General features: G+C 30.9%; 1 protein-coding gene across 1 annotated transcript; it reads right to left on the reverse strand.

Annotated features, from left to right (window-relative positions):
* Window positions 1-694: 694 nt before the first annotated feature.
* On the reverse strand, window positions 695-5,494 carry LOC18049605 (WD repeat-containing protein 44). The gene is made up of 8 exons (XM_006441090.2): window positions 5,096-5,494; window positions 3,523-4,718; window positions 3,314-3,404; window positions 3,008-3,165; window positions 2,871-2,922; window positions 2,279-2,358; window positions 1,923-2,016; window positions 695-1,641 (listed from the first exon to the last, which is right to left on the reverse strand). The coding sequence occupies exons 2-8, from the start codon at window positions 4,618-4,620 to the stop codon at window positions 1,109-1,111; spliced, it is 2,106 nt and encodes a 701-aa protein (XP_006441153.1). The 5' UTR covers window positions 4,621-4,718; window positions 5,096-5,494; the 3' UTR covers window positions 695-1,108.
* Between the last annotated feature and the right edge of the window lie 18,216 nt (window positions 5,495-23,710).

A 23,710-nucleotide genomic window follows, 5' to 3' on the forward strand; every position in this document is an offset into this window, starting at 1 on the left:
GCATTCTTGGCCACGCAAAGAGCAGAACAGAACATAAAAACAAAATTTTCAATTTCTCCCTCACCCTCAGTTTCCAATCTTGACGGCTATTCCCAAACACGTACATTGAACAAACTACTTGACAAATTTCATTTACACAAGTAACTTTAGTTACATCTATGGTAAGAAACCCCCCTCCCCCCAACAACAACAAAAAAAAAAAACCAAAAATAGAACATTTCCTTCATAGCTAAACCAACAAAAAAGAGGCCTATTATGTTAGACAATTTCTGACAATAAATTTACAAAATCTGTTAGCAAAACTGAAGAGGATTATCTGCATTCAAGCAAAAGATAGTAAGAGTGCTTTTCATGAACAAAAGCAGTTTTGGCAATTGACTGGATCATCTGCAAATCTGCATTAATAATGTAGCAGGCTGAGCAGCAAAGGCATATTATAACAACCCACGGTCATGCCCAGGTGAAGCTGGCCCTACAATGAAGCAAGCAAACCAGATATTGGCAGACAAAATATTCAATTATTGGAACCGGCCAGCCTATTATCATAAATAATAGCTTAGTTCCCCACCATTTCCTTCCAAATTAACTCAGACCACGAGCTCTAAATTCTTCAACTTCCATGTTCTAAGAGCTAAAGGAAGATGTTTCACAAGGCCCCACAAGCACCTCCATTATGTAGAGGAATATCTATATCAGCATCTCCAAACACATCACGACTTGGAAATCTTTTTCTGGGCTGGCAGACAAATTTCTTTTGAGTAGCAAATCAGCATATCATAAGATTAAAATGGTATGAGGATAAATTAACCTCATCCACTTGCTGAATCCGAGCTGGATTATATCGCAACAAATGTCATGTCACAACCTATTTGTCGGTACACCTCAGATATATGAGAAGGGCCCACCTAAATTCTAAAACATCAATCTGCACTGCACATGCTCATGAAGCTTCAACCCTGTACTTCCCCTTCTCAATGTAGATGCTGCTGAACTCAGTTGGCATTTGTTTGCCGCAGGCTTTCTCAGCCTTAGTGGGCACTCTACATGCAAAGTTCCCAACATGGGGTTGAATACTGAATCTCCAAAAGTACAATCAGTGTCTAGAACTTCAAACAGGTATCGGTAACCCATAATTGAGGAATGATCTAATTCGTCCATCCCATCCAGCGGTGACGATAACTAGACCCCATGCATGAGAACTGGTTGTGCAGAGGCATGAACTTTTCAAAAACTTATATTGGGATTTATGCAATGCAGATGCTGAGGACAACTGGCTTAATGCAGGAAGCTTTTCTTCTGGCCAGGTTGCGCATCCCTTGGGAAAAGACTCAAAAACATATTCTTGACCCAGAGAGAAACGAGCAGGAGCAAAAGCCAGATTTTCTGGTGAATCATCATCAGAGACATGAAGTTGCGGTTCCTTCTCTGCATTTCCGCATTTCAAGCCACACCAAGGTATTGCAATGGATGCATTAGTTGTGAACCGCTCCAAGGACCTAATAGTTTTTGCTTGGTCATGAGCCGGCTCTTCGTGTCCAATGCAATTCCACATATATACATTGGAATCCTCACCAGCTGAGACAATATGCTTCCCATCTGAAGTGAAACATGCAGATAGTTGGTTTCCTGATCTACGAAGGCCTAAAGAAAGGAAAGAGAAAATTTTAGAAACTAATATTTAAATAGAATAAACAAAAAATAAGCACTAATTAACTTGCATTTATAATAGAACTATAACTTATAACATACAGCAATGCACTATCACCACCTGAATACTGAAATAATAAGCACACTAAAAAAGATATAGAATAAGCAACCAAACATTGCCTTGCTTACATGAACGGTGGATCCATATAGTTGGAAACCAAACAGGAAAAGTTTTATTCTTTTAAAATTAAATGGGCAAATAAACAGCTACATACCCTTGTATTTTCCTATCACATTAGGCCCTTGAAGAATTCTGACTTGTGAATCAGCGCAACTGACCATTACTTTGCTTGAGTCTTGTGGCAAGAACTGCAGTACATAGCATGCTATGAGTAAAATTTCACACTTATTAAGGCAATGTCATAAAATCGTAAGACGACATATGCATCTGTTTAAAATGCGGATGGAGCTAAAAGACAAAAACAAACTTCGACGCATGATTTTTTTTTGTCTTTTAGCCCATTGGATTTTTTCTTTTTTTTAACTTGTAGCTGCATTTTAAAAATTTGTGGACATCTATAAGTATTCAACAAAATTAACGAAGATAAGCATAAGAAGACAAGAAAATTACTTGAAAGCCAGTTATCCTTTTGCAGGGGGCTTTCTTTTTACTGTGCACGCAAATCTCAGCATCCAGCTCCAAGTGATTGTCTGAGCAATCAAAATAAAAACTCATTGGTTACTGAAATGCCCATGTTTAAGATTATTCCACGACATGATATTGCTTTAAACAATTAAAAATAGGTCTATGTAGCTACATTCCCCCCTTTCACATGCCAAACTATCAAGTGCTTAATACCCTACAAAATAACTAAAATGCACAGAAACATTTAAACTTTAAAAGGTGCATTTTCTGTTAAACAGATCACCATTAAAATTTTCAGCTCTTTTCAGAAAATAATAACAAACGATAATAAGCACGACACAACCAGGACCACATAATGTTGGTACGCAACCAGTGCAAGAAGTTATTCTACCTAGCCATAAATTTTCATGATAATCAGCCACCACAGATCTAGATATCCAGCCAGTAAAATATTTATTTTTCTTTTACTTCATTGAAAAAAAGTGGCGACTGCAAAGAGCTATAACTCATTCACGGACAATAAAAAGGAATAGGGATGGCAGTACACGTAAATACTTAATCCAGTGAAAAAGCATACCTGATACATTATAAAAGCGACAGTCACCCATCATAGAGCCTACAATGCCTCCCTGAGAGAAAAGAAATTTGTTACAGATAAATCAAAAAGTAAGCATCACCATGTCTAGAAGATCAAAAGCAGGAAAATCACCAAACCTGGCCATCAGGACGATAACAAACAGCGGTAACTATCTGTCTTATATCAACCCAATCAACAACGTGGCAACTAAGAACGGCCCAAATGCGAACCTTCCCATCGATTGATCCACTAATGAAGTAATTATCATCGACAGGATTGAAATGAACACAGGTTACTGCATCATATCATAGCAAAAACAATTCTGTAAGATACAATTAATGAGGGAGAGAGAGAGAGAGACGAGTTTGAGTTGGTCCAATTTGAACCAAACTGGAAAAAAGAAAAAAAAATGAAAAGATGAACAGAAAGGAGAAAAAACTCACCATAATTACTATGTGGGAAAACTCTAAGGCAATGATCATTGCCTACTCTCCACAAGCGAACAGTTTTATCAATTGAAGCTGACAGCAGGTACTGCCAAAGAAAAAAAAAAGTACAAAAGTAGAATTCAATTTCTGCCGGAATTACTGAAACTATATTTACACTCTAGCTGATTAGGGAAGATATGGCTGTTCTTTAAATCATAACTTACATTATTTTTCGACCATGAAAGGTCGAGTATCTCACCACTGTGCCCATGGAACTCATGCAGTGGTTTCTCCAATATCCGAAAGACTTTTGGGGGAAAAACTACACAAGCTGATTCTGATGTTCTTCTGAGGCTTTTTAAGATACTTATTTTCTCCTTATCCATAAAGAGAGGTTTCAACTCAGAAAGATGATTCACTGTGAAGTATATGCAAGATGGATCAATTTCTGGGATGTCAACTTCAGTCAATCTTTCATCCTCAACCACCTGCCACAATCTCACAACCCCATCATCCCCAGCACTTGCAAGGTACTGGCCATCAGGACTAAATTTCATTGTCAATATTGATCCATCATGGGCTTGAATTTCTTGCCCCTTATAAAGAGCTGAAAGTTCTTTTGATCGCTTCTTGCAATGGTAAACCTTCACTCTCTGAACTTTAGAGCAAAACATTGCATCTTCTTCATTAAGTCTCACTCTCTCACCTTCCCCTTGTTTATCTACGACACAAGCCAAGGAACGTAACCTACTGAACCACCGCTTCTTAACTCTCTCTGCTTTTCCCGCAGCACTACTTTCCTTCTCAACAATCTCATCCATGAGTGGTAACAACTCAGAAGTATTCTCCAAGTAAATTTCTCGACAATTGCTTATCTGCCCATCTGGCCCCATTTCATCCACATCACACGCCATTCCTCTATCATAATTCCCATCTTTGCAAGGAAAGTTCTCCTCTGGCAATTCCACATTATCATTAGACCGACCTGACCTTACAGATCTAATTGACCTAAACTCCTCTTCAATACCAGCTATTCTCAACACAGCCCCACTACTTTTACAAAGTCCATCATCCTCTCCTCCGAAACTACCCATATCTACTGGTTTATTACCTGATAATCCATCCAAACCTGCTTCCATCCAGTCTAGGAATTTACTACGGCGCTCTTTAACACTCTTCGGGGTCCTAACCCATACTTCACTATTAAACCCGTAATAAGAATCAAACATATCATTGTTATCAGAAGTTGCACCAGAAATTGATGCAATGTCTTCAGAAGCATCAAAAAATGGACATTCTTCATCTTCACTAGAGCCAGCCATTATTCTTTGAGTTCAACCCATGAAACCCACCTCAATAGAACAACCTTTTAAATATGCCAAATTCTAAATTCCTCCTCCACACAAGCAATCCCAAATGACTAAAATGCCAAAAAGGAAAAAACATAAACACAAAACCCAAGATCAGTTTCAAGCAGAAACACTTAATATTAAATCACAGCAACCATGAAAATAATATTAAAAAATTAAGCAAAAACCAAGAGATCCAACATGGATCCCAATTCACACCCATTGAACCTAGACTTTCCCATGTAATAATAATAAAAATCTCATAAGAAGTTAAAAGAACAAACAAGAACAAAAATAACCCAAAATTTAGCAACAAATAAAGGAATGAGAAAAGAGACTAGAGTACACAGCGATCAAAACCCATTAACACAAACTGAAGATCACATGGTTGAATTTGAAGAAATGAATCACACTAAGTTACAGGAAAAAAAATGAAAAATTTGCTTACATGGGTTTGTTTGAATGAGGTTTCGTTGCAACTGAAGGTGCATTAGATCGAAGTATCCATTAAAACAATATTTGGAGGTTTTTGAAGAGGGTATATCTCTCTCTAACTCTGTCCCTCTTCTCCTTCGCCTTCTATCTCTCTAGAGAAACAGAGAGAATCACTACAAAAATAATCGAATAACACGTAAAAATAAATAAATAAAAGTAATTTAAAAAATCAGAAAAGAGGGATAAGGGTAAAACAGGAATTAAAGAATATTTATTTCCTTGATATTCGTGAACGGGTGGCCCGGGAAACGAGATTTCGAGACTAGGCTATGTGTGTTTGTGTTTGTGTTCCCTGTGATCCGCTCTTACCTTTTCTTTACAATCTCCACTATTTTCCTTGTTCCATTTTTTTTTCGACGCCCAAATGAAATTCGTGGGTAATTAATTTTAAAAAATTATTTGAATGAGCAGAGAAACTTTACCTCCAAAAATATTAATCTTGAGCTCTTCCGAGTAATTAAATTTGGGTGGTAGCCAACCTAAAATATATGTACGGAGAAGATTTATGAAACTATTTTACATTAAAAGAAAATTAAAGATTAAAAGTATCTCCATCAAATTATAACTGAAATAAGAGATCATGATAAAATTTTGACTAGTTTTACTTAGGATTTTGTATAATTGATGAACTCCAAAATAAAATTATGATAATACTATAAGTTTTAGATGTAAAATATTTATTTTGGCCCTCGCGGGACTGTATATTCTCTTACAAGTTTTAAAACTTTAGACAGACATGCTATTCAAGTTATATAATCCCAGAAACATTGATTCTGATAATAATTTGTAAGTTTACAATTATTACTTCACTTTTAACAAATTCTTTTGTTTTTTTCCCTTTTTTTCTCTTTCTTTTTATTAGAAAATTTTGAGTTTACTATTTTGTTGATGTTTTATGTACCTTGAGCCTGTTTGTTAAAATTAATTTTAGTGTTGGTAACTTTTTTAAAGAATCACTTTTGGTAAAATCATCCGATCCTATAGTAAATTTTGAAAAACAAAAAAAGAGTAGTTTCTTAAAATTTAATTTTGAGAATCACTTTTATACTTAATACAATTTTATATATATTCTCATTTACATTATAAGTATCCAAAATTATCCTTATTAATCAAGAAATAAAATCATTAACTTTAAAAAAGAGTATTATTGTTACCAATTATATTGAGATAACAAAATAAATTAATTAATTAATAAAATAAAATATTTATTTTAGTTATTAATTATTATATATACACAATTAAAAATATTTCTTATACATGTTTATAAATGTGTAAATAAAATTTATTCAACATTATGTATAATTCAATTATTAACATTCTTACAGTAGTTTTACAGTAAGATTTACCAAATACATACGAGTTCTTTTAAAACTCTTAGCATTTTTTAAAATAAATTTTATCAAATATTTAACTGATTCTCTTTGTAGTTGATTATTTTTACAGCATAACTAACGAAAATTATTTTAAGAGCTACAATATTACCAAATTGACCCTATGTTTTATTCAAATTTGTATTCTCTTTTCTTTAAAAGAATTTTTACATTGAAAATAAAAACTTTTATATGTTACAACGTATACAATTAAGGGCCTCTTCGGGATTACTTTTGGAAGGCTCATAAGTAATTTTGAAAAGTTAAAAGTTAATTTTAGTGTTTGGTTTAGTTTTTTAGAAATTACCTTCTACAAAATCACCACATCCTACAATTATTTTGAAAAGAATGGAAGAAATAGTTTTTCAAAATCTGATTTTGAGATTTCATTTTATACTTAAAAGTCCATAGATATCCTAATATATATAATATAAAAATCCAACATTTATCCCTATTAATTAGAAAATAAAATCATTATCATTAAAGAAATTATTACTACTACTATTATTATTATTATTACCAATTATATTGAGTAGTTTTAACAATAAAATTTACCAAATACATATAAATACTTTTAAAACTCATAGTACTTTTAAAAATAAATTTTTCCAAACGTTTAACTGATTCTCTAGTTGGTTGATTATTTCTACATTACAATTAATAACAATTATTTTAAAAGTTACAATATTATCAAACTAACCCTAAAAAAATTATAAAATCAATTTTGAAAGGTTTTATTTTGGCGCCTGTTGAAATCTGAGCTTTGCCCTTGTTCCTAACGCAAGGGAAAATAGAAATGTTCCTGCATTTTTTCTTGTCAAAGAAATATAAGTTGTATGTCGTCTAATATCAGTATAATCGCAATCTATATGTATAGAAAACAAAAAAAAAAAGTTCACAACATATATTATCATCACTTAGCAGAAACTTCTACAGGCGAAGGGGAAATTTAGAACATAGGGGCACAAGAGATACCAACACATCCACTAATATCTCCATAAACAGCGCATATATCATACTAGATCTCCTTTTGGGATATGCCTCTAACTTATTCAACACAACCTCCATCACTAGAGTAGGCTAGGCCGATAGAATAACAGATCTTTGATATAGAACGATTTGTAACTTTCAACTTTCCATATCTAATTATTGGAAGCTTCAAATCCAACTTAGTCATTCCTTGCTAATATTGGAGTGATATATTTCTTCTATTCATATTTGTTAGTACTGCTATCTAATTATGGGAGTGTTGAGACTTGAACGTAGTAGCCTATACGCGATGATTCATCATATTTCTAAAATGTACCAATAAAATATATGTGAAAAAGAGAATATATCTTGAATTAAATGAAAGTGCAGAATCAAATGCTAGTTCAATGATCAATAATTGTTTAAGAATTGGTTTCTCATATAATCAACTCCAATGACACATGGTCAAAAGCTACATACAGAAATAAAATAGGTTAATAATTGGAAGAAATATTCGGTAGTGGAGCACCCAATTGCTGGTGGTGTGGTTAATTTTTCTTTTTCTTTTAAAGCAATACAACATGGAAAATATTTTTTCATTTATATAAACACGAAAAATAATAATTGCTAAAGGAATCTTTTGCATTGTGGACGACAACATAAGGTCATTATTAATTATCAATATCAAAATAGTAATGTCTGCATAATTAGAAAAGTTTATACCAAAACTTTACATCTATGTCCACTTCAAAATTATTTTTGAATGGATATTGTGGAGTTCACGTCTGTAATAACATATCTTGAATGTTTCCATGCATTAAAAGAGAAAAAAATCGTTAAATATTATTAATAATATATTTTATGTTATACACTAGAACTAAATAAATAATCTTGAGGATATTTTCATAATATGACCCTTCTAATCAAACATACAAAAAGCAATGACAATCCAAATAAGAGGTGGCCAATTGGGGTCAAGTATGACTCCTACATTGTTTTCATTCTTTTAAAAATTTGTGGTATAGATAGTATAAATGTGACAGACACATCTTAACGTCACTCTCACTCATTTTCCTAGCTCAAATTATCCTAAGCAAGAGCAGGAGATGGGCAGTTTTTTTTTCCCCTCTTTTTTTCCTTGACAATTGTGAACCTAAGTATTTCCCCAAATTTCCAACATCACCCCCACACTGACAAGTCAAAGCTGTCTGACCTCAAAAAAAGTGTATGGGTTGTTCATATGCCTATCAACATGCATCCGTATTCAGTCATTTTATTTTCATATTTCGTATCCACCTTCAATTGGACCCATCTACGAAATGTGTGCCATGTTCCGATTGATTGAATTTGTAAGATATAATAAAAGACAGAGATAACTTGATTTTTTCGATTAAAGTATTGAGATCGAGTTGATAATTGTGGTAGTTGTTGATTATTGTATGTTGTTAAGATAGCATCATAAGATCATATAGTATATAGCTTTATTATGAAATTACTTTTCCTTTTTTATTTACTGTGTACTGCACTCTATCTCTGCCTAAATAACATGTATCTCCTTAAAATTGAATCATTGAACTGTTGTTTCCATGACAAGAAGGCAAACTAAATGGACTATCCTTGGAGGATAAAAATATATAATTTTTTGTATATGAGCGGATATATGAAAATTTAGAATTTAAAAATAATTCTTCTAAAACATTAAATATTTATTTAAAATATTTAAAATATCTAAATTTTCTTGATTTTCTATCTTTTAAAATATTTAAAAAATTAGCCTAAACTCTATTTAATTATTCCAACCTCTTTTGTGGAAAAGATTAGATAAATTGGAATTAATGATGATTTGTGAGGGTTTAATTTTATATTTAGACCATTTATGAGGTAAAGTAATTACTATTGTTAAAGCATTCTTTTGGGATTTGCCACATTTCAAGGATTTATAATACTAACACTCTTATTTAAAAAGTACTAATATAGTCACAAATGCTTATAAAAATTTATTTTGTACAAATTAATGTGATATTATTAAATTGGTTTGAATTAAGTAATAGTCACATGAATTGTTTTTATTAATTTATACTTTTATTCAACTAATAAATTAGTGCCAAATCAATTTATATAAAATAAGTCTAGATAATAGTTTGTAATTGTATCATCACTCTTAGTTAAACATTCCTGGATTCTTGTGTTTAGTTGGTATATTTTCCACCATAATTAAGTTGCTACCTTCTAGTGTATTATGATTCTAATTTTAATGAAATTATCTTTTTAAAAAACTCAGTAATAGTGCAGTCTAAATACATATAATTATTCAATTTATTTAAATTATCATTAATTCACATATCATCACGAGAGTGGTAATTTATGGTTCCATTAGCGGGTTAAAGTCAGATTAATCAATTACAAAGTAATCTTGTCAACTTCTAACTCATGTCTCCATTATAACCACACACAAACCCTTAAAAGGTCAAAAGGCAAAAGTTGCTATTGTTTCCGAACGATCCAACATTTTACTTAAGTGGGTTAGGTAATCCCCTATGATAATATTTTTTAACCTTGCAAATGGGAAGATTGATTACTACTTGTAATTATTATCATTTGGTGGACTTAATTTGGACATTAATTGTCTTGACGTAAAAAGATGTGTTGTGAAAGATCTCCGACATTCATTAACCTCATTGGACGCTAATTCAATAAAGTGATAAAAGGTTTCATTATTATTCGCATATAAGTAGCATTTTAATCACCCATTGTTAAGACAAGAAGACATTTTAGGACAATTTTGCGCCTAATTCTAGCTAACATCATGATTATTTTCAAACTTTTCGTGCGGGTAAAAGTTTTACTTTTGCTCCATAGAATATGAATATGTTCAAGAAGGAGAATAGAGTATAGAATTTTATTTTATTTTTTAAATCTGAAACAAATTGTTATTACATTATTTTTCTGTGATGAATATGGATCGATTTAACTTGTTTCATTGGAATTTTCTAATATCCTATGTAATCCATTATAATCTAAATTGAAGATAGTCCAATGAATTATTTTGGAAGTTACAAATTTATTACTAAATAAAGGGCAATGGGAGGGGGAGGCCTTCAAATTTTTTAATGGGAGAATAACATTTTAGTTTCTCTTAGAATTTGTTCTTATGACTTTATGTTTTAATAATTCTTTTAAGATCATGCTTCATTCATGGTGTTTAAACAATGACTGAAAAAAAAAATTATTGTTGAATGGTGCTTGTGATATTTTAATAGATAAATTAATTAATTAGTTTTAATTTGCAAAGATATCAGATAATCCAATTACAATTGAAAGATAATGTTTATCCATCAACTGTGTAATTTTCTGGCTGTTGTTTTAACATCATAAATTAAATGAGGAACTAAAAGTTTACCAAGAACTAAAGTGGTAAAAAAAAATTTTTAAAAGGGAATAAATGACTATTCTTTTTTTAATTAAAAAAAAAAACAGATGGTTACATAATTCTAAGTCAGCCAAGTTGATTTGACCTCATACAATGGAAGCTAAGTCAAGGTTTAATTTATGGCGACATGCTGTGAAACGCAAGGTATGACGTGGAAGATTGAATATTTGACCTATTGTATCTAACACCAGTTGCCAAGCCAATTGAGTAGTCCCCAGTGAAGACTTTAATTTTTATCTTATTAATTTGAATTTCAGGACAAAGAGATGATTAGGGATATTCTTTTTGTTTTATAATTTGTAAGTGATGTTCTTGATTCGAATTCAGTGGTTTCTGTTATAATCTATAAATCTATTAACAATTTGAGTTATATTAAGAATTTAGATACATATATTTATTGTCTACAGTTCGAAAAATTTATAAGATTAGTTCAGAAATTTACTCCTACAAATAATTTTGAGAAGAAATTTATCTCTGTTTCATCTTTATATATCTAATAGGATAAATAATATTGAAGAAAAAATCATTTTATTCTAAATTTTTATAAATGAAAAGGGAAGGAAAAAAAATCACAAAAGGTTCGAAAGGTGCCCTCAACATTGTTGAAGGAAGTGTTAGTTAGGGCATTGGTCAGCAATATTCATTTTTTTGAAGAGGCATTAGCAATCTTGGATGCCAAACTGCCAAGGGTTCATGTTTGCTCTTGAAAAAATTAATTTGTAGTTAATGTTCTATATCAACTTCAATGATGTCGTGATTGAAGCCTAAAATTTTGTCGCTGAGAAAGATCAAGAAAATGCATTTTTGTTCTTTTTTTGTTTTTTTTTTTTTGTTTTTTCCCGTTAAATCCAGTTGCCGACAGCAAAAAATTTAATTAGCCAACCTAGGGTTGAAGAGGATTGCCCATACGGCATAAACGTCGGTGATTACATAATCACATGCGTAGCGGTCTGATTACATAATCACATACGTAGCGGTCAACAAACCGTCAGCCATGAGCAAAATTGCGTCCAAATTAAGCAAAAGCAAAAGCTGTTTAAAAGATGAGCTCAAAGCTGAAAAAGCTGCTTTAATCCAAAGCGTACGTGCATGGTGAAGTGCTTCCTTCATGCACATGAAAAAGCCATGTAGCACGCAGTGTGCTTTGTTGTTCATGGCTTTTGAGTTTTGATTTTACACGACAAAATTGAACAAAAGTTGGTGAACCAGCACTCAGAATTTGGGCAAGTGCTAAGCTAAATTGCAACTACCTACTAGTGCCTTCTCATTTAATATATGTAGTGTCAAATATATAATTGGAAATTATTGGATGTACCTCTTGGTTCAGGAACCTGCAAGCTGCCATGAGTTGTAAACTTGTAATATGCAAAAGACACAGCTTATTAAGTACTTGTGGTCAAGAATGGATAAATAATTGATGGGATTAATGACATTGCCTGCTTGTTAATTAAGCAACAAATCAATCTCTGGAATAACACACACGAACATCCCAAGATTCTAGCCATGATCATGTTATATATGTGATTTATATATGTGTCTACAGTTGATGGTATTTGCATGGCGGGTTCGTTCTCCTTCTTCTTATGAAACACACCACCGGCCAGGTTCTCTTAATAGTTGACTTGTATTATTGCTTATTTCTTTCTTCTTATTATTTTTTAAGATTATTTTGAATATGTTAGGTCGATCCCCACACAATTATTTGCTTTATCGAACAATTTTTTCTTTTAAATTTTGAAACAAGCCTGTAATTTTTTTTTCCAATTATTAACTCACACACTTACTACTATAGATAGACCTAATTAGCTTCAACCCGCTAAACCTTTAAAACCCCTTTTTTTATTAAATAATAATAAAATTTATTTTCTATATTGGCTCTCCATGTATGATGTTTTTTTTAATCAGTATTAACTTTGATTATTAATTAACACGAATCTTTAAAATAAAAAGAAGAAGGAATTATAAGAAGCATTGTCTATCCCCAAAAGGATTGTCTAATTAACTGGCTTAAATTTTGCAGTGCTAGTGAGAGTCACGGATTAAGTCTAAAGAAATACATTTATGCTGCGTTTACTAATTAATAATTAGAATGAGCTAGAATTGGAATGGACTAAAATCAAAATTAACTTTATTTATATTGATGCGTTTACTTTATCTTAGAATCAGAATGAACTTGGATAATTTACTAAAATACCCTTTGTTAATTATTATCTTTTGATGATGATAATAATAATTCAAACATAAAATTAATAATCCACTAATTGTTACATCAATAATAATAATAATAATAATCATTATATCAATATCAATAATGATGATGATCGGCAAGCGGCAATCAACAACGATGAAGGTCGGAGAGTGGCAGCGACAATGAGATAGCGGCGATGGTGAGTACGATAGGATCAATTGCCACAGTGATGAACAGCTCTACAATGGTTGTGGCTTCGGTTCGGCTACAGATTGACGCTGACGAATGGCTCGTCAATGGTCATGGCTTATGGTCGACAGTAGATTGACGGCCATCAGCATGCAACAGTCATTGCTTTTGGTCAGCTGCAGATTGATGGGTGCTGTTTTTATTTTTTTTAACAGAGGACAAAATTGGAATTATCAATTTTGTAGAAGGGTGAAATCGTCATTATAAGGAATGGAGATATAATTCCGAGCCCTCCTCTTGGAATCAGAACTCCAGTAATCAATCCCAAATTTGTATGGGTCCACACAATTCATTCTCATTCTTAACTTCAATTTAACAAGTAAATAAGTTTTAGATTCTGATTCTCCCATTTCAATTCTTATTCTATTTTAGTAGACACAACATTAATTCAAGAGTGGGGGAGGAATGGGGTTGCAATGTAACTAAAAAAAAGGGTAATTTACATTTATATAACTTTTCTATATTTCAATAGCTTTAGGGGCAGTTTTAACTTCATGATTGATCAACATTAGTAGTAAACTTAATTGTCAACAAGCGTCGTAGAGCTTACAGTCCAATGTTGAGAGGATGTCTTCAGACCTCATGTGGGCTCTTTCCTATTTTTAGAAAAATAAGATAATTGTCAAGGTAAGAGGGATTACCCGTCAAATTTATTAGGAAATTGATAGGTGAAGCAAAACCACGGCTAAAATAAAATTGGAAAAAAAATAAAGAATAAGCACAAAAGAGGACATCAGAAATTACATGGTTCGACTTTTAACCTACGTCCACGGGCGAAGACAGAAGGAAAATATTTTATTAGTAAAAAGAAATTACAAGTATTGTGGTATTTTAACTCACTACCCAAAATCTGAATACACCCAAAACTCTCAAATCATAAATCACTCAAGAGTTTGTTAAAACTCTTAAAATACTCTCACTTTCTCTCAAAAGAAGAAGAAATAAATTGAAAAATTTTGATGCTCTAAGCCGATGGGGAACTCCCACTTTTATAGCCAAAATTGGCTATTAAAATAATAATTTTTTTTCTTTTCTTCTATTTTATTTTAGTTGCGGTCCTGCTTCACACATCAATTTTTTAACAAAATTTGTGGGTGATAATATAAGTTATAGATCGCTTCAAAAAAAAAAAAAAGGCGATGAAGGGTCATTTAAAAAAAAAGAGTCATTACCTTTTTTTTTTTTTGTAACTTAAAATCCCATAATGCTTTCCAGAAAGAATAATAATAATAACCCCTTGAATTAAAAATATCAAAAACCCTAACTTCAACAAACCTAAAATTCGGTGCTTGAAGCATCCACAGTTTTTGATAAGAAAATGAGCTCACGTATCATATGCAATGCACAGAGATGACAAGAATGGCTCCATAACTTACTCCATAATTGGCAGCCGACATGATTAAATAATATAAACTGCAAATGTGGTAATTATATAGGTTAATATTCAATATATGTTGATTTTCAATTATTCTGATTGAAGTGTCTAGTAAGAGATACATATTCTGGCCGACAACTGTTGGGCAATTATTTAATCAACAGGCTGATCAGTTGATGTTGTATATTTTTAATTTTGGCTTGATTTGGGATTCCTTGATCATTGTATGATTAGAAATTATGAGATTGGGTACATTCTCTCCTTTGTAACTTTTTCAACTCTTCTATAGTTAGAAAAAAAAATGTGGTGTTAGATGGCAGTAAATTTTAATTATTTGAGGTTATGGATGAGTGTTTGAAGTAGGATATATTTTATGTATAGTAGAAACAAATGAAAAAAAAAATGATTTTTTCGGTGATCAATGAGCTGAGTGTGTGTGTGTGTATCATTATTTAATTTTTTAAATTCTTTTAACTTATTCTAATTATTAATTTTTTGCTGGGTTTAGCATGCTCTCGATGGTTTGTTAATTAATGTTTTGTTATGCACAATTGCTTTGATTGCATATTTAATTTGTAAGTAAAACTTTCGGTAATGAAAGTAAATATATTTGAGAAGGTATTATAACATTATTTTCTCATCAATTCAAACTTTTGAGATTCAAGGATTCTTACCAAGGTTTTTAAGAATTAATACTCTTATATGGATAGTATATATCTTTTCATCATAAATGAACGAATCCTATGTACCATTTTTCAGCAAGAACAAATTGTTTGCAGTAAAAAAAGTTGTACAAAAAGTTATCGAATTATACATCGAAATGGAGTTCATTTGAACTTAATAAACATAACCTAATGTATTCATCATAGTAGTAATAATAATAATAATAATATCTATCAATTCTAAATATAGAATCAGCGTAATTAATGTTATGAACATTTTGTAAGGAATAGGGAAAAAGATTATGCATTTTTAACTGTTCTTTATAACTAGTTGATAAGCACACATGATAAAAATCTAGCGAAAATTAATGATGCAATGCACAAAAATATCAACAGATTTTATTCTAAGGAAACAATTAAATACATTGATACCAGATGGAGAAATTGGAAAGATTTTATCTATTAGCTTGTATGTACATATTATATTCATTAATTATCTATCCGTTAGAGACAAAAGTTAGTTAGAAAATTAAATTAGTTAGGAAATTAATGTGGCACTCTACACTCAAATATGTACATAATATTATGAAGTTAAATTTTAGTTTATTAACAGAACAGTAATTCAAACGCAAACTAAGTTGGCTCTAATATCAAGTTGAAGTTACCATTCTATAAATAAGTATTTAATCTCTAATACTAAATTTTAAATTCCATCCAATCGTAAGAAGGACACATGCTGAAAGTGGTATTTTTCTTCATGCAAAGCCAAGATAGAAGAAAATGAGTTGAACCATCTTGACATGAATCTTATGATGGATTATTGAATAAAAGAAATCCAACAAATATATATGTATTGGCTATTGGATACACTGAATATAAAATCTTCTCATCAAGTTCAAAATGTCCACAATCAATCCATGAAATAGTTGACTTTTTCAATGAGATATGGAACAAAAGATCGATCAATATCTATCTTGAGATAAGTGTGTGTTCACTTTATGTATATATATTTATGAACACACTAAAAATGCAACAATCAAAAGCCAGCTGCAGGCTGGACATTTTCAAGATTTAAAACAGACCAAAAAAAAAAAAAGCAAATGACTTGCTAAAAATCTGAGTGTAAAAGGCTGTGGATGGTTTTCACCAAATAAGGTGGCGATGGTGGGTGAGTGTGGTCATTTTCTTTGATGGTTGCATTTCTTTGCATTGTGTTAATTGGTATGAGTGCCCACTACCCACTTTGCTTCAAGCAAGCATGGCCCATGCACTTTTTTCTTTCCCTCTCTCCCATTTTACTTTTATCGCTCATTTACTCATGACGATGACCAAATTTTAATTCAAGTATATGGTTTGAAATAGTATTTTAATAAAAATTGAAATTTGATATTTCACATAGAATGTATAATAATGATCCTAAGACTAAGGAACCATGTAATAGCGTAATAATAGATTACTTTCATTTTCATTCGTGTAAATAGAAGTTTGGGTACTCCCAATCTTATTTATATTATGGAGTTTTTTTTTTAAATATTTAAAAGTAGGTTCGGCATGTTCTGAACTTAAATATTTGAATTAGGGTAAAAGCTCATTTAGTTCTTATATTTTAAGATTAGTATCCGTTTAGTCCCTGTATTTTTAAAAATGCTTCAAAACATCTCTGTCACTAAAGTATTGATACTCCTACCGTTACTTTTTATTTCTTTTGGCTTAATTTTACAATATTACCCTTTTATAATAATTTTTTGTTTGGACATTAATCAAAAGAAAATAATTAAATTACCAATTTCACCCTAAAAAAATAATAATATTAATTTTTAATTGTCAAAAATTAAATTGTTACTTTTTATTTCTTTTGGCTTACTTTTACAATATTACCCTTTTATAATAAATTTTTTATTTGGACATTAATAAAAAGAAAATAATTAAATTAACAATTTAACCCTAAAAAATTAAGAAAAATTATATTAATTTTTAATTGTCAAAAATTGTAGGCAAACTACCAAGCGTGCAAATGGTGCTTGCAAAAAAAATTAATATAATTTTTTTATTTTTTAGGGTGAAATTGGTAATTTAATTATTTTCTTTTTATTAATGTCCAAGCAAAAAAAATATTATAAAAGGGTAATACTATAAAAGTAAACCAAAAGAAATAAAAAGTAATGGTAGGGGTATCAATACTTTAACGGCAGAGATGTTTCGAGGTATTTTTAAAAATACAGAGACTAAACGGATATTAATCTTAAAATATAAGGACTAAATGAGATTTTACCCTTTGAATTATCATCAAATAACTGATTTAGGAGTTCGAGATTGAATAGAGATTTGAGTCCTATTATATATGGAGGTTATTTTTCTTTTAAATATTTGAAAGTAGAGTTGGCCCATTCTGAACCGATATTTAGACTACATCATTATTGAGCTGATTTAGGAGTTGGAGACTAACATTCTTGTTAATGCCATTTTAGCTCACATCTCTTTTCCATAACAATTAGAATTTTGAAATCCTTATTTAGAAAAAAAAAATTAGAAATTTGGAGGGTTCAAATGATTCAGTACAACACTAATGGACTTTTGGCTTAGTGGGAAAGCACTTCTACTTACAATGGTGATAGAAATGGTTCGAGCCTTCATAAAAGCATTATAAATGTTTATTTCAATCATTCATCAATTATCAAATAATTGAGTGGAGACAGTCTCTTCTTCACAAAATATAAGTGGAGCGGACACATCTCGAATATTAGAGAGGGTTTAAAAGTTTTTAGAATAATCCTATATAACAATATTAAAAAAAATGATTTAGTACAGCCTAAGGTCATAAATGCCTTCGGTCCATGACAATAATTTAGATGGCCAAAAATTCAAGTAGAGCCAACTTACAAAAAGATTTAGCAAAACATAATATTAGGGATCTCAACATTATTTACTATTTTATTAGATATTCTATTTGTAACTCCACTTGAGCTTAGTTGTTGATAACACTAGTATAGTTATTAACATTTAACATAATGTGATAATTATAAAATCAATTGGACCTCAAATGTTGATACCCCGTTGATAGCACTACATTATGACAAAACTAATCATATTCTTGATCCTTGAGTTTGAATTTTTTTTTTTTTTTTAAAAAGAGAAAACTGAACTTAATAGTGATGATATTTGAGGACCACTATTGTAACCGTAAACAAACTTAAAAGCCCTAGGGATCTGAGTCTTCTGATTGAAAAATCTCTGGGGACAGACATACATGCATCAACCTACTGGGCTGGACTTAGTAACGCCCAAATAAAAGTACGTCCGCGAATTTGGACCGCTTGCAGTGGGGTGCATCTGATCCATATCTGACGGCACTCACACATTTTTATCTGCTGGAAGGACCACCTTTTGTGGGCGTGCATCCGACCCAATCCCAGCCTCATGCCCCCACGCTGGCCAGCCACTGCAGTGCAGTGCAGTAATGATTTTTAATTTTGGACCACCCAAGGCTTTAGTCTTATGCTTTATTTTATTTTAAAAAATTAGCACTCTGAAAAATATCTAAAGTACAAGTAATCACCATATATTTTTAATAATACCTCAGATTCACGTTAAGTTTTAATTTTATATCAATCATCTATTTTTTTGTTAACTCCATTAATCACTATTAAAAAATTTAAGAAAAAAATTATTTCGTTCTTAGATTAATTTAAGAAGGTAAAACAATATTTTGCGAGATTCTATAGATAAAATAGTTTTTTATCTTAAATTATCTAATAGTAACTAATAAAGTTAATTGAAAAAATAACTAGTTAATATTAAATTAAAACTTAAAATAATTTTAAAATATTATCAAAAATTTGTGATGACTATTTATATTTTTAATATAAATAAGATAGTTGAAAAATAATTTACCACTACTCGTATGTTATTATGTAATGTATGTGTAACGAGAAACTTAAGGGTGGTCCCAATTTAGATCACAAGATCGTAGTGGGTCTCTGGACTCGACTCACTGTCTTTGCTGCTTTTCCTCTGTCCAACTTAGTATTAGTGACATGACTTGAATTTCCAAAATCATTCGATAAAAACTTTTTCTAGCCTACCACAATGTGTCCTGTCCATTGGATTGTGGTGGGGTTTTCTAACGGTGGGTTTACTAATTAGTAATTATAATGTGTTTGAATTTGAATGAATAATAATTGAAATGAATTGAAATGAGAATTAAAATAATTTATTTATTCAAATTGTAAAAGTTAGAATCATAATAAATTGTATTTTTATTAATGTGTTTATTTTGTCTAAAAATTGGAATGGATTGTTTTAAATTACTACAATAGCCTTCGTTAATTATTTTCATTATTATTATTATTATTATTTATTATAATAATTGTGATTATTTTTATTTAAAAGATATTGTTATTGATAATCATAATAATAATAATGAAAATAATAATTTTAAGAATACTAATAATGGTTATTATTATTATTACTACTACTACTACTACTACAAACAATAATTACAAGAATAAGAATAATAACAAATAATCACCACCGCAGTGCTGTAATGATTTTTAATTTTGGACCATCCAGGCTTTAGTAATTATTTTATTTCGAGAAATTATCTCTCCGAAATATCCATCGTACAAATAATCACCACAAGCTTTTGATGATATTTCAAAACCATCTTCAGTTTTAATTTTATATGAGTAAACTATTTTTACGTTAGCTTCATTAAGTACTATTGAAGAATCTAAAATAAAATAAAAAAACCATTTGCTCCTGGATTCATCTAAGAAGTTAATACAATATTTTAAGAGATTCTAATGTAAAATAGTCTTTTATATCTTAAATTATTTAATAGTGGCTAACGAAATTAATGGAAAAATGGCCAGTTAAATATAATTAAAACTTGAAATAATTCTGAAATATTATCAGAAATTCGTAATCACTATCTGCTGTTTTCATAATTTTCCTTTTTCCTTTTATGTAATGTATGCGTAACCAGAAACTTAAGGTGGTCCTAACTTGGATCACAAAATCATAGTGTGTGTCTGGACTTGACTGTCTTTGCTGCTTCTCCTTGGTTCAACTTAGTATTAGTGTTTCCATCATCATTTGATAAAAACCTTTTCAGCCTACCACATTGTATCGTGTCGTATCATCTGGACTGCGGTGGCCGTGACTTTATGGAAAAATATTTTTTTTACGACATGATAAGTCATACTTGTATTATAAAACCGCATATTTCTAATGCTAAAAGAAAACGTCCAACGCATGTAGTAAAGTTGATTATAGTTTGACTTAGAAGAAGTGATTTGGGTCACTTATAGGTTTTGATTATAGTAATGTTGGTTACATTGTGTTTAAAAGTAGAGTGGAAACCGATGTTCTTTGTAATTGAGAGTTAGAAGTCCTTTTTAGTGGGAATCACCTGCGATGGATGACGAAGCCTAAGCACGAGTGTCTCCTTAACACAAACCTTACTGAGAATTCATGTCATGCAAACCCTAATGGCATGCTTGGTTTGAAGAGGTATACAAGGAAAGGAAAGGAGAGGAAATGAGGAGAGAGGAAAGAAATAAGAGGAGAAAGATGAATTTCATATTCAACTAAACAATGAAAATGAGATTGATTCTCTTTTTCACTTATTTTCTCTTTCCCTCTTTCCTTTCCACTCCTCACCTCACCTATCATTTCTTTTAGCCAAATATGTGCTAAGGGTTCCTCTATAAGCATGGGCGAACCTGATCAAAGCTTACAAGTTCAGCTCCTTCAAAGTCCTGAAATTGCTTTTAAAGTTAAATGGAAGAGTGGACTATTGTCATCTCTAAAATCCTCTTAAAACCCCTCAGTCCCTCTTTTAATTATACTCTACTTAATTTCAAAAATACTTTTTCTAAGTATTTTTTTTAAATAAACACTCTTTTTATTTTTAAATCATTCAAACTCTCAACTAAGTTTAAAACCACCATATCTTCAAAGATATAAATAATCAATTAAAAAAAAGAATGGATTTGCTTTTTTCACTGTGATATAGATCAAAGAGAGAGAAAAAAATAAATGGGTTAATTGTATTTGTATTTATCCTTAGATGTAACTGTAATTCAATAGGGTTCTATGAGATTAATCAAGGATTCCAATAGTCCAATTCTAAATTATAGGCCCTTGCAGACCTTTTTAAAGTGTGAACCTGTTAAAATTCCTCAATATCCCCCAATTTTAAATACATTTTACTAAAACATTTTCTTATAATTTAACTAGATTGATAATTAAATAAGAGTATTGATGAGAGAAAAATAGTAGAGGCTATTAGCTCTTTCCTTTAATTGAATTCTTCATATTGTAATGGTGTGATTAACATTACAAGCTCATGGCCTTTTATAGTGAAAATTAGCCATCCTTTAAACCCTGAAAATGAACAACTGAAGGCTATATTAAACTCCAGATATTAATGGAGTGCAATTAAAGTGATAGTAAATCCATTGTTTCATAACATTTCTCCTTGGATGTCCATTACTTTAAAATAATCATAAATGACATTAGACGTGCTTCAATTCTGCATCATTAGAACTTTCCTGGTAAAACCCAATTCAATAAAACTTAGTGAAAGGAAAAACAATGCAGTGCACATGTGTTGTGTTTGTTGTAGAAGTTCTTCCCTATGAAGATTTCACTCACCTTGATGAAATGCTCCTCCTGAAAAGAGCATGATTAATCAAATAATCTACTTGAAATGTGTAAGCCAATGCTGTACTCTAACTTTTGAAAATTGATGTAGATAAAACTGCATAATCATTAATAGAAAATATCTACTAGATATCAATTTTGTTTCTCTGCAAGAGCTAATGAGTGTAGAAAAACTTTAATGATGCATATATGAATTTATCTCCCTTGATATATTCTCCTCAAAATGGACCAATACAAGCAACATGGTCTTCATATATAATGATTGGAACGTCAGTAGTAGAAGTCAAACTGCATGTACTCTGAATATGGTGGATAAGAGATTGCAACCATATACATTCCCTTCATGCTTCACATAGTGCAATAATCTCAAAGTAATTTGAAGGAAGTGGCAAGAAAAGTTCATTTGGTGAATTGCCATGAAATTTTCGTACTATTGTATGTAAAAACATATTTCGTCTATGAACAGGGTTTGTGGGGATTAGAGATGTACCCAACATCAGCATAGCCCACAAGACCTAGTGTGTTGGCTCATTTGAATATAATAGCCCTAAGTCTTTTACTCTACAAAAGTAAAGAAAGATATATTTAATGTCATTCCAATATCATCATGTTGATGCTGAGCTAAAACCCAGCATCAAGTTCGCTGAGAATGCTATGTCTAGTATGTTGAGCCAAATACGATAAAGCACCTATTGCATTTAGATATGGTACTTCTAGACTAAGTATCTTTTCATTATTTCTCTGGGATGAAATAGATCCTTTTAAGATTGAAAGACCGAACAACCATGGGGTACTCAATGATAGATAAATACTCTTTTAGTTTTATGCTCAATCTACAGGTCGAGACAATATTTTGTTTTCTACAAATCTTTTACCTCAAATTCTCTTTTCATATATACAGTAACTTTTGAAAGCTCTTTAGAAGTTCCAATTAAACTCATTATCATTTATATATATTGCTAAAATAGAATATCTAGATAATATCGATGTATGTATCTATATATATTAATGAATATGCTTGGCCTTAGAGGATCATATGTATATCCTTATGGTATCAAATATTCACTTAAAATATTACACTATATACGCTCATATTATTTCAATGCATAAAAGGATGATTAGCTTGATTGAATTCAAACCACGGTTACTTAGTTCGTATGTTTTAAGCATTTTAAATCCTTCAGGGATTCTCAAATAAATATAAGTATCAAGTGATGCACATGAATATACTATTATTAAATCCTTGAGAGGAATATTTATAATATTTCTGAGACTGTCAAGCACTTTATATCAATGATCATATTATATTTATTACATTTCTATACAAATATGCCTTTGTACTCAATGATTTTGACATCTTTAGGTATTTAGAACATATGTCCAAATACTTTATACTTCCTAGAAAAGTCAATTCTACTTGAATTACTTCTTTCTATTCCGACCAACCAAGCCATTGTCTACATTCATCGATGATTTGTAAATCTTGATTAATTACAATGTTAATCGCTACTATAAATACAAATACAACATCAATGATTACCTCTTTCTAATTCTATGCCTCTGTGTATGTGTAAAAATCATAACTTTTCTTTAGTTTTAGCCACTTCTCAGGCTTGTGCCATTCTTAGGCATGAACCTCTTCAAGTGGTCTACTAGGGT

The sequence above is a fragment of the Citrus clementina genome, unplaced genomic scaffold (assembly GCF_000493195.1).
Source record: "Citrus clementina cultivar Clemenules unplaced genomic scaffold, Citrus_clementina_v1.0 scaffold_3, whole genome shotgun sequence".
NCBI classification, from domain to species: domain Eukaryota; kingdom Viridiplantae; phylum Streptophyta; class Magnoliopsida; order Sapindales; family Rutaceae; genus Citrus; species Citrus x clementina.